General features: G+C 42.6%; 1 protein-coding gene across 3 annotated transcripts in view; it reads left to right on the top strand.

Annotated features, from left to right (window-relative positions):
• The window catches only part of THSD4 (thrombospondin type 1 domain containing 4), a 536,848-nt gene that overhangs the window by 88,404 nt on the left and 424,152 nt on the right, over positions 1 to 24,292 (top strand). For all 3 annotated transcript variants that reach the window (XM_016126817.2, XM_016126819.2, XM_036238506.1), the window contains 2 exons: positions 14,086 to 14,533; positions 24,170 to 24,272. In XM_016126817.2, the coding sequence (XP_015982303.2) occupies positions 14,086 to 14,533; positions 24,170 to 24,272 (551 nt within the window). The remainder of the gene's footprint in view (positions 1 to 14,085; positions 14,534 to 24,169; positions 24,273 to 24,292) is intronic.

Raw genomic sequence — 24,292 nt, 5'->3', positions numbered from 1 at the left:
TTGTTAGTTTTGAAACAGGACAGGCAGGATCAGGCTTAGATCACAGGCTTTACTCACCCTTTCCTGTCTCCCTGGAGAACTGTCCCTGGCTGCAAGTAGGAATCATTTGTTTTTTCAGCTCCTCCTTTCCCGCCCACTTTCTTGGAGGCTATTTGCATTTCATCATTAATAACTCTGGAGCAATGTGTTGTTTCTGTGCAGGGGGGGCCCTGGAGCCCAGTGGGCTCTCTGATGCAGGATAGGAAAACTTGCCGTTAATTAAACTTCACAAAGCCACATGCCGTGTTCCTGACCCTCAGATACCTAGGGAGTCTTGTTATATACAGGGGGGCAGAATCCACCTGGCAAGAAGGGAAATCTTTGGTCTTGTCTGTGTTTCTCCTTGGTAAACCGCCCTGGCGATCCTGGGCAATTAGCAGAGAAAGAAGGTACATCTGTTTGAAGTGATACATCACGTTTTTGGTGTTTTTGTTTGTTTTATTCCTACAAGGAAGGTTTCATTTCTTTACCTTCTGAGGCAAGATTTCCACTTAGTCCCTGAATTGTTTGACAAGAAGTTACCTGTTGATGCTAACCAGATAAACGGGGTTTTAATATGCTTTGGTTTCTAAATCGGAAACTCTTCAGTGGGAGAGTTTGTAGCAGAGCCGGGCCGCTGGTATGTACATTTCTGCTTGTAGGTTAGAAAAGATTGGAGCCAGATTTTAAGCTTGAGTTACTCTGATCTCAGACAAGGCTCCAAAGAGCCCTTGTTCATTTCTTGTGGCATTTCATTAAGTGTCAGAAGTATTTCATTAGTTATCAGAACAAAGATCACATTTGCCATAAGAATGTGATGTTGAACTCTCTCCAAGTCATTCATAGCTCTGGGTTCCAGAAGAAAGATATGATGGGCTATGGAAAAAACCTGACTACAACATGTGTGTCCTCGAAGGGGGATCTCAACTTTGCATCTGGGACCCCCAGGAATTCTCCTTGGATGCACGCCTGGTGGCAGCCTGAGATGCCTTCACATAAGGATGGTTGGGGGTCGTTTCCTGTGTGTGGGGGTTACTGTCATTTCCTTTACTCATCCTCCTTGCACATACTGTGGATTCATTTGTACAAATAACAATCATTCTTATAGCACTTACCATGTGCCACATCATTTACATGTGTATTCGAGCCACAGGCAGCCTCATTTTATAGCCGAGGACCCTGATTCGAAGTAGAGAATTTCCCAGCATTCTGCTTCTATAAGGAGCAGAGTGGAATCTAAATGCAAGCCTACTTGACCCCAATGTCCCCACTCTTCCCACTGTTACCCTGAGCTTACAGTGTGGATCCAGGTAATATACCTGTATATGAGAGGGTTTGGGGAACAACTGCAGTGGCCTCCCTATCGGTTCTTATGGTAAAATGCTAACAGCCTCACTTTCTCATCCATCCAGAGACCCTTTCCTGGACATATAGTTCTATTGGCTTATCTCTGTCAACAGTAACAAAAACAGTAACAGCTGATGTTTACTGAGGGTTTACTGTGTAGGAAGTTAAATAATGTACTGCCCTTCCCCCAAAGAAATCAGATCCTAACCCCTGGAGCCTTAAAATGCTAACTCATTTGGAAAAAGGGACTTTGCGGATGTGATTAAAGATCTTGAGATGTGGAGATTATCCTAAATTACACAGGTGGGCCCTAAGTACAACTGTGAGTATCCTTATAAGAGACAGGCAGAGGGAGATTTGGTATCTAGACACTCAGAGGAGTGTGAGGACAGAGATTCGAAGATCCTGGCCTTGAGGATTGGAATGATGCAGCCACAAGTCAAGGAATGCCGGCACCCACCAGAAGCTGGAAGAGGCAAGGAAATAGATTCTTCCTTAGATCCTCCTGAGCCTCCCTCAGCTCATTGAAACCGATTTTGAGCTTCCAGTCTCCAGAACTGTGAGAGAATGAATTTCTGTTGTTTTAAGCCACCAAGGTTTGTCACAGCAGCCCTAGGAAACTAAACCACTGTGTTTAAGGGTCTGAGCTAAACCTCAAAGGACTCTTATGCATAAAGTGTCCATTTTATCCCTTTTTTTTTTTTTATTTGAGAGGAACTCTGCACTTAGAAGAAATGAGGAGCATTGTGTCCCAGTGCTGGTAGGTTGTAGAATCTGAATCAGAGTCTGGCTCCAAGATTTTTCTCTTAACCATTTTGTTATTCTCCCTCTCTGCTCCTGACTCCATTCTCACCCTAATGCCTCATAGGTCAGGCCGAGGTCAAGGTCAGGCCTTACCCCTAGAGCCTTCCTTAACTCTTTATGGTTTGACTTCTAGGCACACATTATTTTCTTTATTCTCTCGTGAATCTTTTCCATTTAGAAACATGTGGTCCCCTGTGGGCCATGTGGATCCAGCAGCAGTTAGCTAAGATTTCTGTTTTCCTCAGTGAAAGTGTTTCTTTCTGGATTTAGAGGGAAATAGTTGGGTTTTTTTTTTTCCTGTTTTCCAGTAAATTCTTATTCCAAACAGTCTGTCCCTGTAATGCTTTGTGAATGACATTCGGTATTTATAAGCTGTATACTGTATCACAGCTGTTTAAGCTCTTTAAGAGCTTACCATTCATTCATTCAGCAACATTTGTTGGTATTACAATAATATTTGTTCACACAGACTTACTAGCTCAGACAAGCTGTTTAATGTCTTTTAGACTCAGTTTCCTTATGCATCAAATAAGAGTAATGACTTCCTTTGCTTTTTGCAATGATGGTTAAATGGGATAACATGCATAAAACATTCAGCAGTTATTCAATAAATCATCACTATCTGAATATTGAATTTATTTAAGTACAGGATGCTAAATATTTAGGGGGCTGGGGTAATACTCTGGAACAAATCCCTCTTTCACCTTCAGTTGACTAAGAGAGACAGACTCGCACCCAAATACCTTCCTCTAATGCAAGGAAGAATGTTATGCCTCATTTTTCACACATGATTATTATACTTAAAATATTTTATATTTATGACAAAGAAATAAATGAAGTGATATATGATAAGTGGGTACATCGAAAGAAAGTGGTATAGAAAATCAGAGTTGAGAGACGTCCAGAATACGAGAAAAATACCATTGCTTCCCCATGGGTCTTTCACATAAAAGATGCTTAAGAAATCTAAGTCGCATTTTAATTGTTATTACTTTTGCATTAATGAACTCAGCAGAAGTTATGGAAAATAGTTCTTCAGCTTGCTTCAGCCTGTTGGGGGTCAGCCTCTGGGGTAGGGGCACCGTTGGGAAGTCCCAGAGGAAAGGGGTTAGGAGTTCGCATTTGCTTAGCACCTGCCCTGACCGGGCACTGTGCTGCACAGGTAATCGTGCGCGCTTGGTTTCCCTAAAGCCCTGTGGTCCTGGAGGGCGGCTCAGGTTCAGATTACAACCCGTACCAACAACAGGTTTGACTCCCAAGAGGGCTGCTCTCAGTTTCGCTGGAGAAATGAAAGCATTTACTGTTCTTTCACGCAAAGCCGCCTCTGTACCACTCAGCCAACGTTTGGCTGGCTGCCTCTGCAGTGACCCTCCCATGTCAAGGTTGGAGGCTTCATGTCTCTCACCTTTGAGACAGAGCCGTCATCATAGTAACCACCACTCATGGAGTATTCACTAAGGGCCAAGCCCTGTGCTATGTGTTTTACCTTCATTATTGCATTTAATCCATGTGACAGCCAGATAAGGTGGACGTTGTTATCCTCATCTTACTGTTGGAGATGAGTGATGTGGAGTGACTTACCCATGATTACCCAGAGCTGATCCAGACTATTTGATGGAATACCTAGACTCTTTTTGCCGTCCCATGTCACTATCTCTGTCCTGATTGATCTTGTGCCCTCCTCACCTTAAAGGATGCCCTGCCCTGCACAAAATAGAAGCCATCACCTTTGTTCTGAGTTCTCTCTTGTTAGCGCAACCTTAACTAGGAATGTGCCTCTCTGTTGTACTTCCACTAGCTCATTTTTTACTTTTGTGTGAATCCAAACAAGATGCCTCTTCTTCTGGCCAGATTCATGTCCCCACTGGGAGGACACCGGATTTGAGCACCCAGCTGTCCTTGTGCAGTGGATAACCTCTGAATTATAAGTGGCATCGCTGCAGCTACCGAACACTGTTGCTTTCTGTGGATCTGAAATTGGTTTTCTTGAATGCCCACTCACTTATCCTTATCCCACCCCTCAGGGCCCACACTGAATAAGTCATCTGAAGATCAGTCCTGCAAACCCAGGACCACTCAGATGCACCATGGCACCAGCGAACACTCTGATAACTTATTCTTGGATACTTGGCTGATTTCAGACACCATCCTTTATACAAGGAGGAACAGCCTGATGGCAGTTTCTAGAATCAGAGTCTGTCATCTCCCAGAGCACTGCCCCAGATGGAGTTGTCTGTTCTGAAGGCTGCACCTCAGTTTTATTTTAGGGGTATGTGGGGGGCAGCCCTGTGGACCTCACGTCCTGGGACGCCAGCAGGTAGGTCACTGAGGATAGAGTCTTCCTGAGGCATGGCTTCCTGGTGCAAAAGGGCCTTTAAAACCCAGTCACTCCAGAACTGCCTCTCTGCTTCCTTTGCTCTGTCATGTGCCTCTTGGCTCCTGGTGGTGCTTCTGAATCCATTTGTGAAAAGGCCTCTCTGCTTTCTCTCGTTAGCACAAACTCATCACTTTCCGCTGTGTCCCTCTCTTCCTTCTCGTCCCCCTCCCCAACTTATGAGTCTGTGGGATCCTGCTTCCCTGAAGACTCAGGGCAAACCTGTCAGCTGATTCTCACACTGGTCTTTAGATGCAGACCTTAAGTACTTTATGGGGATCAGCAGCAGATCTGTGCAAACCGGCTAATGTATGTAACAGCGTGTGCCACACAGTAGGCAACCAGGAAAGCTTTTGTTTTAATCATCTTAATTTTTGTTTCCCTGAGTGGTCAGAGTTTTCCTCTTATCTTCTGTAGACACCAGATAATTTATTGCCTAGAGCAGCCCTGGCAGCAGTTTCAGTTCTTCTGAACTTCCGAGAAGACAGATGCACTCAACCTAAACCATTTGCTCACAGCCTCTTTGAACTTAGCACATGCTATCCTTTCTCCCCTTGGCAGGTGATCATAATGGAACGGGGAGAGTTATAGGAACACGGGGCTGCCTTTCCAGTTTCAGGCTGCAGACTCCTTTTGGAGTCTGGAATTATGTGACACCTTGGTGAACACAGGTTTCTGCTCTTCAGCTGCTACTCCCTCTGGCTCTTCCACCCCTGGAATTCGGGCTCTTAAGTCTCTCTAGGTGGCCGAGGGCTACTGACTTTTAATTTCGCCCGTTCCCTTTGCTTCCCACCCAGATGTGTGGGGCCGCCTTGACTTCTTGCTGACTGGAACTCAGAGCCTTCCGCCTCTACTAATTGATCCAAAGAGGCACCCCTTCATTGACCCATTGGTTAGAAATGCTGAGCAATTAAGCTGTGGTCTCTCATATGTATTATTTCAACAAACATGCACAGAGTGCCTCTGGGTTGACCCATTGCTAGTCTCAGGGATTATACACACAGGAATAAGAAACTGACAAGCCTTGTCCCGAAGGACCGGAAGACTTGTGAGGAAGCCAGGCCTTTTACTCCACAATGTTACCAAGATCCAATGGAATGCTACAGCAGAGCACTCAGAGAATCAGGGCTGCCTGGGGGAAGCACACGGGGTGCCAGGGGCGCTGATATTTACTTTGGGCCTGGGAGGCTGAACCAGTTCAGAAGTAGGTAGGGTAGAATTCTAGGCTGGGTCTTGGGGGCACAAGTGCTCAGTGTCTTTGGGAAATGGTGAATGATCCTGGAAAAGTATAGGGTTGTGAGCAGGAGATAAAGACCAGAGTTGAATCTAGGAAGATAGACTGAGACCAGATAATGGAGGATGTGACGTGGCATCAAACCAAATGTTCCTTAAAACCGTTTAGGTTTGAACTTTATTTTCTAGGCAGAGATGAGCCGCTAGGTGTTTTTATTGTTTGTCTTTTTTTTGGTTTTTGGTTTTGTTTTTTTGTTGTTGTTTCTGAAATAAAGGGTAATAACTATTTTAGAAGGACAAGTCCAGAGGAAAGAGAAGTTAAAAGTGTAAGAGGTTCCTGGCTTGGGTACCTATAGGGTGGGGATGCTGTTAGGCAACCTGGGAATATGCACTGGGGTGTTCGTCATTACTAAAAATACTGGAGTAGTGTCACAGAGTCACTGCTGTTCCTTACATAGGCTATGCTCCAATTCTAAAGAAGATTCCGTCTGGATGTGAACCTGGCAATGGCCTTTGCTGATCTAACAGCTTTCTGGGCATATATGACTTTTCAGTTGTTGACAGTGACATTTCAGAGGAACATTAGTCCCCAGACTATTTCTGTCCCCTCAGTCTCTGAGGCTTCTAGCCTATTTATAAGTGAGTATTTTATGTACAGTCAAAATGTCTGCCTGTTTACATATTAAGTTTACTGACTTGGTTTCTCTTTGTGATGTTGCTTACACAGCAGATGCGGCTTCAGGGAGAGTTCTGGTAGCAGATGCCTGCATTTGCTTCTTGTGATGCTCCCCACATCCACAGTTACATGTTTAAAAATTCAGTGGAAAGCAGTGTAGTATTTTTCTTTTTTATATCACTTTCATGTATTGAAAACCCAGGCAGAAGGGCAAAAAAATATATATATATATATATATATATATAAATATATATATATATTATGGTGGCACAGAAGGATAAGAAATGACAAATGAATCCAGCTGAACTCCACTCCTGTACGTCTGCTTCCGAGGGGAAATCATTGCCCAGTATTTCATTTGTATCAGTGCAGATATGTATCCCGCATTTTCATATAGTGTATACTTTTTTCTTTTTGTCTTTTTTTGTTTTTAAATGTGAATAGGAGTGTGGATATCCTGTGTGTAGTGTTCAGTGTCTTGTTATTTTTCATTTAGCTGTATTTTGGAATCCACTCTACATCAATATATACACGTCTATCTGCCTCATTCTTTTAAACAGATTCATAGTTACTTTAATGTGTACTCTGATATTTCCATAATTTAACTCACTCATTTTTCTCTTATTTAATGATGCTTAGGTTGTGTTTCACATTTATAATTTACAATCACAATTCAGATGTGAAAAATGCAATTGCTTTTTCTACAACTAGGTGTGGTTCTTGAGCCTCTATTTCTGCTGCTGCAGGAAAACTTCCAATTCCAGGAAACTGAGATGCTCAGACATGATCAATACAGTGTGTATACCCAGTTCAGTCAGGATTCTCCCCACTTCTCTTCTTGGGGGTGACCTGGCTCCCCAGACAAGGGACTTCTGTGCAGTCGTGCTGAAGGGAGAAGAGTGTCTGCTCTGCTTCACTGGCTGCCTTCCTCCCCCTGCGGTAACTGCTGCCGAAATCTCTACAAAGACTCCTTTGGGATTGCCTGCTGGCACTCAAGGGGACTCCTCCACCTTGACACCTCCCTCCTATTCCCTGATCAGGTGCCAAGTAGGACAAGGGCTTTTCCACAAAGCTTGCAGGTCCCTTTCATCTCAGGCTCCTGAACAGATCTGGAGTTTCCATTGCTCCCCACTCCAGAGCGTCCTGGCCTGATCCCTGGTTGCTGCCTCTCAGTACCTCCCTCATTTGTCTGCTATGCAAACTCTTAATTTCCTTTGGTTGGAGAAGATACTTCCCAGTATGTAGCCCTAGACTTTGGCTCTTGAGACAAAACCCAGTTTTTTAAATTCTAAAGAAACCTTTTGTTTCTTTGTGCTGATCTTTGGGTCTTCTCTGCCTGTAATCATCAGGGTCATTCTAGAAGCAGGTTGGGGGAGAAGGGAGAAATGCACTGGCTAGTTTCATAAAACCTCGTCCTACTAGGGTTGTATCAGGTGTCCTGCCAGTTAAACAGTGAGCCCACATTTCTGTGTACATCTTTTAGCACTTGAAAAGTTAATTCCTACTTATAATTCCTACTGCTCAGTATCTATTAACACGTCTATGAAAACTTCTTTAAAAACATTTTATCATAAATGATAAGGGATTTTGGAAAAAGCGTGTCACTTGATAGTAATTGCAAGTCACATCGTCCCCTCTCTCCGAGCTTAAAGAGCCACGTGGAAATGCTTTGTTTCCTTAGTGAGTGGGGAGAGGGAGGAAGGATGTGGCATTTTGGAGGCTGGTGTAGAGGAATCCTTCACATGCAGTATACTGCGTTTGTGACTAGGAGTCTGTGGCATTTCCTTTCTTATTTCCTCAGGCCTATATTTGGTGCTAAGACTGGCCAGGTAAATTTGTCTCAAGATATTGACTGCATAGAGTTTAGTTTTCATATATAATGTCAGTGCAAAGTGCAAATGTGGCATAAAGGATCCCTTCAAATCTCCTGGAGACTTTTTAGATAAGCAATAAGGCCTTAGATTTTCTCAACAGCATCTAATATAGGGATTTGTTTACCCCTGATTCCATCAGTTATCTCCAGTAATAATCTTCCATCCCACAAGCCTCCTTCCCGTCTTCTCTGTGGAAGAACTGATTTCTGTTTAGCAATTCAACTCAGGTACCAAGCTACAAAGAATGCCATCTTTCTAAATGCTGTAAAACCTAGAATCTCGCAGATGAATCAGTGCACTGGACAAATGACCTCCTGCCTTGCCCCTGGGCTGTCAGGCTCAGACTCTTGGGGTTCTTTGCAGGCTGGTTCCAGGGGCTGCTGCTCTGTGGGATGCTGTGGCCCATGTGTGGTTCATGTTAGCACAGCTGAGAGAGGCTGGACCTCTCAGAGATTTAACTGATCTCTAAGGGAAAACAAAGTGGAATAAACATGGAGACTATAAGAACTACAAACAACCAGGCTTCCAGAGGGCAGGGTTCTCACTCTGCCTGTTCCACTCTGTACTAGAAACTAAGAAAAGACATGGGACATCATCCTAGAGCCCCAAGCAGCTGACAGACAGCCTCGCCTGGGTGGTTTGACAGCTCTGACAGGCATGCATGGGGCACCACTTAATTCTTCCCCTTAATTCTTCCCTGGGAACGTGTTAGAAATGCGGATTTTCAAACCTCACCCCAGACCTCATGGATCAGACTATTTGCAGGTCGGGTTTCAATTGTCTTGTAAAATAAGATTTCTAGGTGATTCTGATGCTTGCTTAAGTTTGAGAACTACTGAGATGGAGAATATAGGAAGAACTAGGAGAACAGTTTTGTGGGAGAAAGACGATGAATTGGGGCTTGAATGTGTTGAGTTTGAGATGTCTGTGGGAACCTCTTGGTGGAGCTTTCAAAGTGTGGGACCCAAGACCCATGATATCAGAGTTACCTGAGAGCTTATTACAAATGCAGAACCAGAGGCCCACCAGACCTTCTGAATCAGAAGCTATAGTTTGACAAGATCCTCAGGTGATTTGATTCACATCACAGGTGAAAAGCCGGCTCTAGTCTAGAGGTTAATTGTTCTATGCTGTTGACTTTCAAGAGAGAGGTCTAGGCAGGAAATAGAAATATGGATGCTGTCAGTTACAGTGATGTCTATAGATGACACATCTCCAGGGTTCCTGTGTAGAGTTAGGAGACTAGATGTCTTAGCTTGAATCATCACACTGACTGATTAGGGTTAATGTCACAAAGCTGTACAACATCACACATAATGAGCCCCTGGATGGCAGCCAGCCTGTTGAGAAGAAAATATTTTATGTGCTTATTACTCTTTCCAGAATGCTATTTACAGCCATTATCTCAAGAAGCAGCAATTTTTCCAGACACTCAGGTCATTGGAAGAACTGGGACCGGAACCTAGTGTCAGAACCTTTTCTGTTGTGTTCTTGTCATTGAGCCACGCTGCGGGGGAGGGGACTCTGCATTTACTTACATTGTCAGGGCTAGAAATGTGAATGAGCAGAAAAAAACATCACACGTGATGATCAATAGATGTTCATTGAAGTTTTCAATAAAGGTTTATTAAAGGTCATAGAAACGAATCATGGGAAACATGATAAAAACTGCTTTCAGATTAAAAAATATTTCATTCCTGTTAGTAACCTCAGTTTGATCTTTACAACATCGTTGTAAGTAGATAAAATGGAAACTATTCGTGGTCTCATTAAAAAAATAACAGCTTTATTGAGATGTAATGAAGACACCATAAAATTCACCATTAAAGTGTATAATTCAGTGGATTTTAGTATATTCACAAGGCTATGTAACCATCATCACTGTCTAATTACAGAACATTCCCATCACCCCCTCCCCCCAAAAAAAAAATCCCATACCCTTTAGCAGTGACTCCTTATTCTCCCCTCCCCCAGCCCCTGGCAACCACTAATCTTTCTATTTCTGGATTTGCCTGTTCTGGACATTTCATACAGATAGCCTTCTATATCTGGTTTGTTTCACTTAGAATATATTAAAGGTTCATCTACATTATAGTATATATCAATACTTCATCACTTTTATGGCTGAATAATAATCCATTCTATGGAAATGCTATGTTTTGTTTATTCTCAGTTGATAGACATTTGGGTTGTTTTTGTGTGGATACACGTTTTCATTTCTAGGATTGGAATTCTTGGGTCATATGGTAACACTGCATTTCATTTTTTGAGGAACTTCCTTGCAGTTTTCCAAAGTAATTTTACATTTCTACTGGAAATGTACGAGGGTTTAGTTTCTCTACATCCCCTCCAACACTTGTTATTATCTGCCCTTTTTATTATTGCCATCCTAGTGGATGTACTCTCATTTTTTTAGGTAAGAAAATTGAGGGTGCTTTATTTGCCAAAGTTTGTAGAGCTAGTAACTGGCCATGCCAGAATTTTTTCTTTTAAGCAAATGCTTTTATGATGTATGCTTTTTGCTAGGCATTATTTAAATCTATTTGCTCTGATTAAGTTGTTTACACTTTACAACAACTTGTAAGGAAGATGCTATTGTCATCTTTATTTATACATGCATACAGGGCCAGGAATGGGCCTAGGATGAGGCCCTTAGGTACAGAATTTAAGAAGACATCACTCTCAGGTTCTTCACTGGCCTCATCCTAGTCTTGGCCCTGTGTGAAGAGACTGAGGCATCAGAAGATAGAGTAACTTTTCCCAAGTTCAGTAATTAGTAAATGGCAGAGGTGGGATATAAACCCAGGAACTCTGGCTTTAGAGTGCAAGTCATTAACCACTTTGCTATGCTAGCATGCATGTCTTTGATCTCCAAACCGGGCTTTTTCTGTTTCTTTCTTAAGGCTTCACTTTCTGAAATTAGCTAGAGCTATGATAAGTGGGGAAGACAAAGTAGAATTCCAGGAGATAAGAGGCCAAGCAGAACTAATCAACCTAACAGCCCCCCTGGGCACCTACTGCACGGACCCCTGGAAGGGTTAACAGTGACCCTCAGCCACATCTGTGCTTATTATCCCAACTCTGCATAAATCTGCCCAGTTCATGTAGGCTGCTCTGCAAGTGGCCAGATGGACTCTGTCCTGGTGGGGAAGAGGCCGTTCTGAACTGTCAGGATAATTAGCTCTGACTGGCCGTGAGGAAACACGTTCCCCTGGCCAAGTGGGGATGAATCTGCTGCTTGTCTGAGTGTTCCGAGTCAAGTATTCAGAAGTCACATCTCTAATAATCACACCGTAATTTGCTGCTGATTCTCTTTACTCTGGTTCTCAGAATAAGCTGGTCATTTATTTTTGAATCTTCATCTTTCTAATGGTGTTGCTATTTGTGTGGGTTTTGAATGGTCCTCTGGCTTAGGCAGAGCTTCCCACAAGGCAGTGCGAATACAAAAATATACATTTGCACGTGTGTGTTACCCCCCTCGGGAGTGATGGGCAGCCCTTGGAAAGATGCTTACACAGGTCCTCAGCAAACAGCAGGTTCTCTGCCTCCTCCGCTCCCCAGGAGTGAGATGCAGTCAGTCTTGGTTCAGCAGCTCCCACTGGGTGAGCCACAGCAGTACAGCCTGACCCAGGCCAGCAGATTTTGTATGTATGTCACAAAGATGGCTTTTTGTTTTCGTTTTCTACATTTATACCTACTTTTCTCCATTAAACATGAAAAATTTTGCTGTTGAATTTTCACCTTTTTGTTTGGAATTTCAATTCTACCCTATGACTTTGTTTCAAAGTTGGTTTATGGGCCAGCAGGACCAACATCACCTGGGAGCCTGTGGGAAATGCAGAATCTCAGGTCCCACCCCAGATGTCCTGAATCAAAATCTGCCTTTTAACAAGATCCCCAGTGATCCCTGTGCACATTCAAGTTTGAGAAGCTCTGCTCCACATGTCTTCATTTCTCTGTTACCTTCAGCACAAGGTTCTTCACCCAGTACTTACTTTGAGGCTAGAATTTTTGGTAGACTTTCAGGTATCTAAAAAAGAAAAAGAAAAGGAAAAAGACACATGAAACACACAGAGAGAAATTCTTTCCTTTGCATTTTCATGATGTCATTCATTTTACCTGGCCTGCCACAAGAAAGAAAAAGGCAAATTACATTCAAGTTATACATATTTTTAAGACTAACTTCTTAATTGCATCACTTAAAGCAGCACGCTGGATCCTCCATCATTAACAGAGTCCCAAGTGTTGCCAAGATTAATTGAGAAATGCCTAAAGGCAAAATAAGCACTGTAGCATAGTTTAATTCAAAACCGTATCAGCTAAGAATGAAGGTGCAATTAGTGATAAAGATGTTAATAATTAGTTGTGGTCTGTTAGATTTTATATTCAGTGGTTGTGAATAGCAAAGAAAGAATTTCCTCATGAGGGCAGAAATTAATGTTTCACCTTGATTGCTATTTTAATGTACTTATTTTAATGGGTCCATCTTGTAGAAACCCTTGGGCACATTTCCAATTTTATGTAAAAGTAGAATTAATTATCATGGAAGCATATAATTTCAGAGCTGGAGCGACCTTCGCAGTCATTTAATCCAGTTCAGTCATTTTGCAAATAAGTGAGTTATGTGACTGACTTAAGTCCTTCCACAGAACATTGCAACCTGTGCTTCACAAGTCTCAGACTAGTGACCTTCCCAAATCCCTGCAGGCAAAAGTACTTTCTCTTGCCTCAGAATTGCCAAGGCACCAATTTTGTAATGTCTCCAGAGCTTTTACCACACCCTTCGTTATGATCTCGTTGCCTTCAGCTTTCAGTTGTAAGGTTAAGGTCTCGAGGACCACGTCTGATTCATTTTTGTATTTCTTTACCGTTCTTACGTTTTGCAAACAATGGCTGGGTTTTCCCCCCTCACTAAAGCTGATTGTGTCTCCACAAGGGCAGCTAGAATTTGGGCACGGCGGAGAAAATGCTACAAGCCAGAGCTTTCACCTCACTAGAGAGCCGGTTGTTACACACTTCCCAACACACCACTGTTCACCTGCTTTTCACGAGGTCGCACAATGTCGTAGGTCGCCACAACATCTAAAGATCTGTACCAATGAAAAGATGAGCATTGACCCTTTGTTCCACATGAGTCTCCTCAAGAGTGATGGAGCAGCCAGTTGCTCACCCTCCTCTCATTCCTTCAGGGATTAGGTTTGACCCAGTGCAAGTCAGGCCTAGGACGGCCTTAGAATTTGGTTCCTTAGCTAACAAGTTCTCTTTACCTGGAAAAGCTATTCGGGCATGAATGGTAATGGAAACAAGAGTCTGAAATGTCAGGCGCAGTCATGTGAGGAAAAAACCCACAAACTATGATCAGAAAAAAAATGGACAGAAAGTTACTATGTCTAAAATTACAATTACATCTCTATACTTTTCAAGAAACCTTCGATGGCTCCCTACAATCTACATAACTACCCAAGCTCCCCGTCATAAGTCAATACTGACCACGACTCACCATCCTAACCTCATTTTTAGCCATTCACATTACCCACAGTTGATTCCCACTTTCATTCTACTTTCCAGACCGTAGAGCCTTGTTCCAGCCTCCATGATGCTCGCTTTTCTTGGAATGCCCTCCATCTCCCTCCCTTCCACTGCAGGCTCTCTCTCAAGCTTTTGTTTCTATAAAGTCCTCTCTACCATGGACCAGAGCTTCTAGGTGAATGTGAAAATTCCATGACTGTTCATCTCCTTTCTTGTATATCTCTCTGTAGGAGCAGGACCCGAGGTCCCATCGGCCCTGGCAAGTATGGCTATGGGAAGGCCCCATACATCTTACCACTGCAGACGGACTCTGCACACTCACCGCAGAGGCTTCGGAGGCAGAGGCCCTCATCCCGGCATTCCAGGTCCCAGGGGGCATTAGGTCCTAGCCATGGCTATAGCACGCCAGCCCACCGGACCTCCCAGCACGGACCTTTGTACCAGAGTGACAGCGGCCCTCGTTCTGGACTGCAGGCCTCAGAGGCCTCCATCTACCAGCTGCCTCTGACCCATACCCAAGGCTTCCCTGCAGCTTCAAGTCTCTTCCACAGCCCAGAAACAAGCAGCAACCACGGCATGGGGGCCCACAGGGTGGCTCCGAGCTTCTCCCAGCCTGGCCGGTCTGCAGCCATCTCGTGCACTGGGGCCTATCGCCAATACAAGATGTGCAACACCAACGTGAGTACACTCCTCTTCATCTGGGCCTGGAACTGCTGCCACTCTTCTCTTCCTGTCAGTTGTCAGTAAACGCGTGGAAGACAATGAGAGTGTAGTTTTTTAGACCATGTTAATGAACTTTTTTTTTTCTTTAGCTTCCTTCCCTCTCATTTCTCTCCATTTATTCCCCTATATACTTTTTAAAAATAAGGTTGTTACTTTAGTAACTTATGAATAACCTATTGAATCACTTACTGATTATCTATTGCTTATATCAAACAACAATATAACAAGTTGCATATCAAGCAACTTTCAAATTCTCAGTGGCTTCACATCAGCAATATTCTTTGCTTATGGGTCTGTAGGTCAAGTGCAGTTTTGGTAATTTAGGTCATCCAGTTGTGGCCAGATACGTGGGAGTTTTGGGTGGTTTGACTAGCATAGGTATCATCCGCTAAGTTTCCTAGAGGGTCCCTGCCCTTCCAGGAATAAACACTTTAGATACTGGTCATCGCGAAAAGTCTGGTAGTAAGTCACTTGCTGAAGAGTCCACAGCTAATGAGTAGCAAAGGAAATTGTAAATGGAAACTATATAAGGTGACCAAATGTGTGTGTGTGTTTTTTTTTTTAAATATCGGCTTAAAGACTCTGTATAAGAGAGAAAAGACTATAGAATATTTAAAGGTTAAATTTCTCAGTTGCTATATTTTTTATTAATAATTTAATATGCCTTAATTCTCTGTTACTGGGTACTGGGACAGCTGTTACGTATTAGGTTCAATTTTCTCATTAAAATTATATTTACTGCTAAAGAGTCCATAGAAATGACTTAATTTGTGATTTTAATAATTTCTCTGAATGCCTGGATTGCTGTTTAGCTTGTTCTTCCGCTGACAGACTTCAGGAATTATTAATTTTTGTATAGCAGTAATTTTTCTTAAGCCATTACTAATCAGTCAACAAGTAAGTCTTAACCGAGCATCGTCGCTGGTCTTCTAATAGACCAGGCACCACAGAAGATGAAAGAAAAGACATATTATCTGCCTCACAGAGTTGTTATGAGGATCATAAATCAAAAAGAAATACTGTTGTAGTGATCAGTCCTGGTCTCTGTTCTTGAATATCCATTGCAATCCTTTTAAAATGAAATGAATTAATTTCTAATTGAGAACACATTCTCCCAATGATGAGTATAATTCTTAAGTATATTTCTTAAAGAGAAGGAAAAGCGAGAGGACATTTGGCATGTATGTAGACTTGATCCCTATTAAGCATTTCTTTCATTTAACTTACACTTTTTTAAGCCATGCACCTTTTGCCAGACCTGCACTGCCAATAGCAGGGCTACCTGAGCTGCAATACCATGGAGCTAAGTTTCGTGACTCCCTGGGCCATCTGTGAAGTGAGGACAGTATTACCTACTCCATAGGGTCGATTCAAGGTTCAGATAGGCCACGTATCTATGGAGCTTGGTATGACACGGACACATTGTTAGTAGATACACCGTCTGGACCTGGATTAGTGAGCGTGGCTTACATGCCTCTCTAGATAGCAGTGGAGGAAGTGCTCCCCGTATCTGAACAGCTTTCAGTTTCTAAATACTAAATCACAAAGTCGTGGATGAAATGGTCAGACTTGCTCAGAGTCCCCTTTGTCCTCTAGGTTAGCTGTAATCTAGTGTCCCTTTGCCCAACAGAAAACAAACAAACACGACTGCTGAGAGACCCAACGTTTCACCTGCGGTGTAGTTTCGATGTAATCATCCTCGAGTCGTGTTTAAAGTGAGAACAGTGAAACTATAGATGGCTTCATGGCAATGAATTCTGTGTACCCTCAAATGTGCATATTTAACATTATGCCCTGCCTTATGATATCATGTGGGAATTTTAAACATTCTGGGGTGTCTGTAGGATTGTTTGATTCACATTAAGATGTCCTTTATGAAATACTGCAAAATTGATGATAAATGCAGCACCGACGGTATCTGAACGTAGTCTTTAAAGATAAGAAAGGTTTTTATTTTCTTGCCTACGATGCTCATGAGGAAGTTAAGGTGACACACTCCAGCAGAAGCAGAGAATTTGTGGTCTTTCAGCGCAGGTATCAGTCTCGGACGTCGGCTAGTGCAGCATTTGCTCCGAGTCACTCACCGTTGCAGGTACCTGCTTGCAGTCCATAAGCACGGCATTAACAGTGACTGAGTGGGATCAGGTGTTAGGCTCTGGGTCAGGGACACTGAGATTTTTGAGTAAGCTCTGTTCCTGAGGGACTTTAAGTCTTGTAGGAGAGAGTCTAGGCACCGCTGATGCTGCGCGGGCACCCTGAAACCTCCAGACAGCAGAAATGCACCTGGCCTTGGTAGAGTCAACGAAGGCCTTCCTGGAGAAGTTCCGGCTCTCCACGTGAGGGAAGAGTTTTCCAGGAAGAGGGAGTGATAGGGATCCTGGAGTCCCTGTGCACTCCCATGATGCTAAGGAACAAGAAGGGGGTGCTCAGGGAAACTGTCAGTGGAATCAGATGTTTTTCAGTGAGCATTGGCAGAAGGGGTCACAGAGGGAGGAATCTGAGGTTTATCCACAGCCCCGCGCTTTCTCAGTTGTGGCAAAAACAATAACAAGTACTCACGGAATCCAGTAAATAGTTAAGTCTCTTCTTCATAAAAGCTCTTAGAAGGCCAAGACCTGAGAACAAAGGAACTAGAGTCTTTATAGGGGTGAAATAGAGGAAGGAGAAAACCAACTGCAATTCCTTTGGTGCCTGCGGGGGTACAATTAAAGTAAAATGCTTTTCTACGAGCTGTTTCTGGGATTCTGTATCATTATTTTCTAAATATATTAACAGATCAGTACGCTTTGTGCCCTTTGTGCTGGAGGCCTAGGTGTCTCTCTCTCCACCTTCCTGAAGCACTCTGAATTCATTGCTTTTTTTTCCTGGAGAAGAGACTGACGCTCTGGCTCCTTCAGAAGAAAGGAGGCTGAGGTTGCAAGGCTGGGACAAGGCTGTTAAGTTTTTAAGGGGTTTTGTTGCCAAAGGAGGCGTGATCCTGAGTTTAGACAGAGTGCACTTAACGTTATGAGGGGAAAAACTCCTGGAGCTAAAAGCAGCTTTTAGCAAATAAGGATGTGATGAGTTCTGGTATCAGGGACTCTACAGTAAATTTCCCTGGAGTGGGACTGGCTTCTGACAGTGGATTCATCCATGTGGAGTTGTTTCTGCCTGAGAGTAAGTGAAAATGAAGGGAAGATGTTGGACAAATCTCAAAATGTAGTTAAGCATGATCTGTTCAGGCAGATTCTAATTCTTCCCCATTTCTAGTCTGATATTGAATGAAAGAGTTGCTGACAACTTCCTGACTACAGTTTTAAGGAGACACTTAGCAAGTGGGCCAGGTAAGAATTCAGTGCAATTCTGTAAGGTGTAAAACTTGCCAGAAACTATGGGGCCAGTTCCTGAGTGATCAGGATATCTAACTAGGGGGCTCATCATGACTTGCTCTTATCATGGGCTTTTCACCAACCTCCTTACCTGGGAAATATGTGCTAGTGTCTATGCCTTTTGCATCGTTCTGCTTTCCATCTTCTCAGACCACTTGGAATTTTTTATAGAAGGTTTTCTTATTGACTTTCTCATATTTTATCAGTGGCCTTTTGTATATAGATATGAGAGCTATGTATGGATATGTAAATATTACATAAATTGAATATATAAATATTAAATATAAATATTCACATATACTTCATATGTATGAAGTGTTATATATGAATCACACACATATACATACCTCTGTGTGAATTGCTCGCATTTGTCACTTTCCCTGATTATAAAAAGTAGTACAAATAGTAAGAAATATCACAGTGGTAGAGAGAGGTATATCCTAGTCCCTCTCCCAAGATGTGATCACAGTCATTTTTAATGTTTAGTTTTTTATAGTCATTCTCTCCATAACTCTAAATAGCATGCCAATTAACACCTCTGTTTCTCGATATATCAACTTCAAATTTTCTCTGTCGACTCTTCACGATGAAAGGTAAGGATATGGTCCCCTTTCCTCCCACTCTGCTGATCTCTGCTGGCCTTGCTTGAATTTTCAGTTATATTTAGTATATTAACAGTTTTAAGTTCCTTATTTTACCATAAGGAACTCTTGGTTTTGTAAAGTTAGAAATTTAGTGCCCAAATAATTCATTAAATTCTTCTTGTGGCATTACTTATTTCGGTTTATGTAGTTTTCTCACCCTGACCTGTGAAATCCTTGCAAGACACTATTATGAAGGATTCTTCTCTGTGTCCTTGATTGTCACATGACACATAGCAGGAGCACGATGACTGTTAAGGAATTTCACATCCTGCCCCAGCAGATAGCAGAGGGAAGGAAACCAGTCTTATTTATGTGATCTCAAAAGTAGGCACTAGTAAGTAGGAGTTTTGAATGTTTTAACAAGTTTACATTTTGCCATATACTTCCTGATTAGTTGGAGGAAAAAAAAAGATGTTCTCGTTTAGACCTGCTTACAGGTATAGAGATGTATTAATAATCTAAAAAGGGAGACATAAATAAGCACTCCTGGGATAGGCCTGAATTTGTATGGATGTGTGTCTAGAGTTATTAAAAATATAGGGTCCTCCTGGATGATTTGGTGGTCTTGGTCCTATCAACATCTTTTGGGTCTTTGACATATGTATTGAATGAGAGGGAAACACCTTTCTCTAAAATAACATTATGAACTTGGATGGGGAAAAAAGTATTTAAAAACTAAGAAAACCTTAGTTTTTTGTTTATTTATTTATTTTTTAAACCCAAAGCCTTGACCCAACTCTTTTGGACAAACCAATTCACTGATTATCTAGTCAAGTGCTGAAAATGGTGGGAGGTAGCAAAATGTTTTGCAAGGTTCAGTTTGTTCCAAGTAACTTGAAAAAGCAGATATGAAGCATATTGGAAAAATGTGCTGGATTACTTGTAAGAAATTTGGTTCGTGGTTATACAAAGCCTGTGTTCCAGCTGTAGAAGAGAAAGAAGGGGAAGGTTTGCTCTGAACACCTATCTTTCAGGCACTTACAGCTTTTGGAACTGTTAGGTCATCTTTGATGTCTACTTAGATTCCAATTCGGCTAATAGTTATCGAGCATTGCTATAAGCTAGAAACTTTAATATGTTACTAATTTAATCCTCACAAAAATCTCTGGGAGGTGGGGGTGGTACTATAATTTAGATTTAGAGAAGCAAAGTGCTTTGCCCAAGGTCACATAACCACTTACTTTCTCATGACAGTGCAAGGACATTTTCTAGACTTTTTTTTTAAGTTTCTGCACTGTGATGTTAAATACATCATATGTTACTATGGTAGCTGGTCTTTTGACTAAATCCAGAGCAATGCGAAGGATTAAAAAATGTATATCTGACCCAGGCACACTTCAAGGTCATGTTTCCTGGTGCCACCTTCATTGGGAATTATGCTATTTATTAATTAGTTACCAAAAGGTAAGTGTGTGATCACCAACAGTGGCCTCTTGAGCAGTGAAATTAGGTACAGACTGTTGTCATCTCTGATTAACCAGGGTCACTAGAAACATATCCAAGTTTCCACAACACACTTTGTGATTCATAGCAACCCCAGGAAATTGTCTAGATGGAACTTTGGATAGGGTCTGAAGTGCTTTATAAGGATTCAGCTCATTTTGTTGAAGTGCATCTTTATTCCTCTTTCCATAAGAGACCAGTGGAAATATCGCTCTCTCGTTTGGGCTAAAGGGAGTCATTTGAAGGGAAGTTATCTCCCAGAGGGCATTACTTGGCTGTACAGCTCCAGACTTTGCTGGTCCCATCCTGAGTGAGCCTGATCTCTATCTACATGGCTTTTCCCTTGTGTCAGTTTTCTGGCCTAAAAATTACAAGAATCTGTGTCCATAGAAAGGATCGGCTGTCTGCAAGAAATCTGCCAAAAGCTAACTCACAGTGTAATATAGAGACAGTCACTGATAAGGTGAGAATGACTCAGTCTATAGTATCAGGAAACAACCCACTTTAAATACAACAAATGTAAAATGATCTGTAACCTGGAAGTGTAACTTTGTAGAACCTTTAAAATGAGAGGAGATCATACACTGATAATAGTATAAAAGTACAGATAGGTGTGATCTACAAAAGAGACATGAAACAGAATTTTCTCGGCCTAGCTTGGTTTTCATCCTTAGCCCACAACTCCCTGTTCCTGACAGCTGGGGCTACTTCACCAGGCCTCAGAGGCTGAATCTGACCTTGGCCTCTAGGACCTCTCCTGACAACAAACAAGAAGGAAATAAGGCCCTCTTGTCTGACAACCTGTTGCAAATTTACTTCGCTGTCCAAGCAGTCTCAACGGGTCTAATGGTATAGTGGCTGCCGGCATGGATTCTAAACTCACAGTGCCTGGGTTCAGATCCTGACTTCACCACTTATGAGCCCCATGATCTTGGGCAGCTCATTTAACTTTTCGTAGTCTTGACTGCCTTATCTGTAAGATGGACATAACAGTTGTCATGAGAATTAAATGGGTACTGTACACAAGAGTTTCTGGTATTTAGTAAGTGTTCAATAAAAGTCACCTATTAATGTCATCACCATCATCATCATCAATATCAACATCATCACCTCAGGCTCCTGCCTCCTCACCTGTACCATAATTCTGGGCCCCGTGAGCCTTGCATTTTTCTGGCCAAGACCCTCTCCTTCGCAGGAAGTAATGTCCTGCTTCTAACTGGCAGCTTGCCTGGCATCATGTAGGTCCCTGTTCAGGGTCACACACAAGAGCATGCCCATCTGCTAGTGTACCTTGTAACCTTCTGCCACCCCTTCCTATGCTACCTACCAGTGGAAACATCCCTCTGGGCTCAGCTGCCTCCTGTCAACTGTAGGTGGATTTGCTGCTTTAGCTTCTGACACCCTACTGTGGGTCTGATGCCACCTCAAGTTCTCCCGCCTCAGGAGGTGACTAGGCCATGCTCAGATATAAAGAGCTCGCTGATGACCAGGGACATGGTATCATGAATGACCCATCGTAAGTAACTGGTTGGCTTGCAGATGAATATGGATGTAACAGGAACACCAGGCATTAGCAGGACTTAAAACACGCCACAAGATCATAAACTAGAAGCACATGCAAAGGTGGCTAAGGGCCAGATGTGTTTGGAAGAGCTCAACTCCGATAAATTTTTATTACATAAATATTACATATTTGTTGCAGAAATATTAGACAATAGAAATAAACCAAAAGTTGATTATGAAGACAAAACATCTGTAACCCACCTTCCACAGATAACACTTTTAACCTCTCTTTCTCTTCCTCCGCCCCCAACACCACGCATAATCATTGTAACACTTTTTTTCACTTAATGGATTGTGGACTGCTTTCCACATCATAAAATAGACATTTATATCATCAAGTACTGAGCAATTCAGAATGATTCTGAAAGTGAATTGGTTCATGGTCTGGCTTTTTGGCACTATTTTACTGATGGGGATGGGTCAAGCAGACTGGCTGAGTTTTCATAGTCTGCAGCTTCCAATTCTGGTAACCGCCACCAGATTAATTAAGGTGGCTTTTGGCCATAGCCTTTTTGCAGAGCAGCTTGGCTTCCCATAGGCGTGGTTATTTGACAGCGGGACATTTAGCCCACTTGTTCTGGTCTGGTTTCCTTACGAAAATCTGCCGCCGGCAGCTGATCTGTAGTTTCTGATTATGGCCAGAGTGGGTGTCAGAGCTCTGGGCTCTGTCACTCTGTCACTATGGGACCTTTCACAAAGTACGCCACTTCTCCAGGCTCAGTTTTCTCATCTGTAAATTAAAAGACTTGGATTTGATTCTCATTGTTCTACCATTCTGTGATTGTGTGGAAAGGAATTTGGAGTGAGACTGAGGCTTGGGTGTGGCTCTGAACTGTTGCTGCACAGTCTGGTGCCAGGCCCGCTGCGCCAGAATCACCTGAGGGAACAATTCCAGCATGTGCTTCTAGGCCGTCTTCCCTACTGGGGTGAAGCCCGAGAATCTGTATTTTTAACAAACTCCATAGTGATTTTTTTCTGGTTGCAAGGACGGTGCCTTCTCCCAAGTTGGCCAGCTGATCACATCCTAGTTGAACACTGGTTCTGCCAAAAAGGATTGTAAAAAGCACATTAACCCTCGATCCTTCATGGAGACAGCTGGCGTTGCTGGAAGCCTACGCGATTCCAGCTTTAGGGCCGCCAGCAGCTTGACTTCCTAAGCCCTTCCCTGGCCTGTCAGCTGCTCACTGATCGTCGGAGCCCGGCCGGCCCTGCCCTTTTTTCCCACCAGTTTCCATCACGTTCTGCTTCACGTAGTTTCCTCCTCCATATGGTTTGGCTCAGGCAACAGCAGGGTTATGACCACCCCGAGTGTTGTACCCACAGCCTCCCCTGACTGTCCTTTATTTAGCAGGCGATACTTTTTTCCACCTGATTTCATTCTCCCCTCTGTTTCCTCATCTTCCAGGAAGCCTGGTGTTTCTGATACATACAGTAGATTTCTTTATAAATCCTTCAGGATGTTGAGCTGTCTTATTAGCAGTTCATTCCAGAGACTTCTTACATCTAGAGCTTTTAATAATTAAGGCGACAGATTCCGTTCCTTTCTGATTTTTAAAACACACACTCATACACACACTCCACACTTAAACAGAGTGTAGCTGGCTTTAGAAATGCTCAGTCACACTTTATCCACGATTTAAAATGGAGATTTCAACCTTATTATTTTATTTCACATTTATTTATTTTATATCATACTTTGCTCATATTTACCATTTATAAATAAGAAATAACTCAGAAGGTGCTGGATATTTTCTTTGACTAATCTACAATATCAGAATCACCTGGATAATTTGATAAAATACAGATTTCTGGACCTCATCCCAGACTTCCTGAATAATAAGACTTGGGAGAGAGATTCAGGAATTTGCATTTCCCTGGAGATTTCTGGGTGACTTTTTCTCATGCTGAAGAGTAGGAGGTCCTGCATCAGATGGTGGAGAGAATTCAGAGCAAAATTTAGACAAGATGGGGAGGACACTGAGCCACAGCTTAGTGGGGACCAGAGACTGCTTGGAGTTAAACCCAGTCTCTGTCCCCACTTCTCTGTGGCTCCTCTGTGCCTCGGTTGCTCATCTTGAAAAATGAGCAGAACTCTCATATCTACCTCATTGGCTGTTGTGAGGGTTAAATGAGTTAATTCGTGTAACGTCTAAAGCAGTGCCTGGACATGGTCAGGGCTCTGTATGTGGTTCCCGTGAATGTTATCTTGTGTACAGGAATGGCAGGAGCAAAGTCAAACAGATGAAAACGGATGACTTCTTTGAGGGGAGACCAATTTGTCAGGAGCAGAAGGTTTAGGTTAGTGGTTTTCAGATTATGGTGTGCAAAAACTTAACCTGGGGGGCTTGTTAAAAATTTAGTGTTCTTTTACAAAGATTCTGATTTAGTAAATTTGAAGTGACGTCTTGGAATCTGTGTTTTAAATTTTTGATGTAGGTAATCAGCAAATTTTCAGAAATCCTGGTTTCAGTAGAAAAGGCCTAGTATTTAACGTTGGAGAGGTCTCCTGGGATTTGACTGGGGCTATGAAAAGATATGAACACTAATCGCATATTTACTATCTGCTTTATTAGGTGTGTCCAGAAAGCAGTAGAAGTATCCGGGAGGTACAGTGTGCATCTTACAACAACAAGCCATTCATGGGCCGCTTTTATGAATGGGAACCATTTGCAGAAGGTAAGAACAGACCCAGCCCT

The sequence above is a fragment of the Rousettus aegyptiacus genome, unplaced genomic scaffold (genome assembly GCF_014176215.1).
Source record: "Rousettus aegyptiacus isolate mRouAeg1 unplaced genomic scaffold, mRouAeg1.p scaffold_m13_p_3, whole genome shotgun sequence".
NCBI lineage: Eukaryota > Metazoa > Chordata > Mammalia > Chiroptera > Pteropodidae > Rousettus > Rousettus aegyptiacus.
This window is presented reverse-complemented; position numbering and strand designations above follow the sequence as displayed.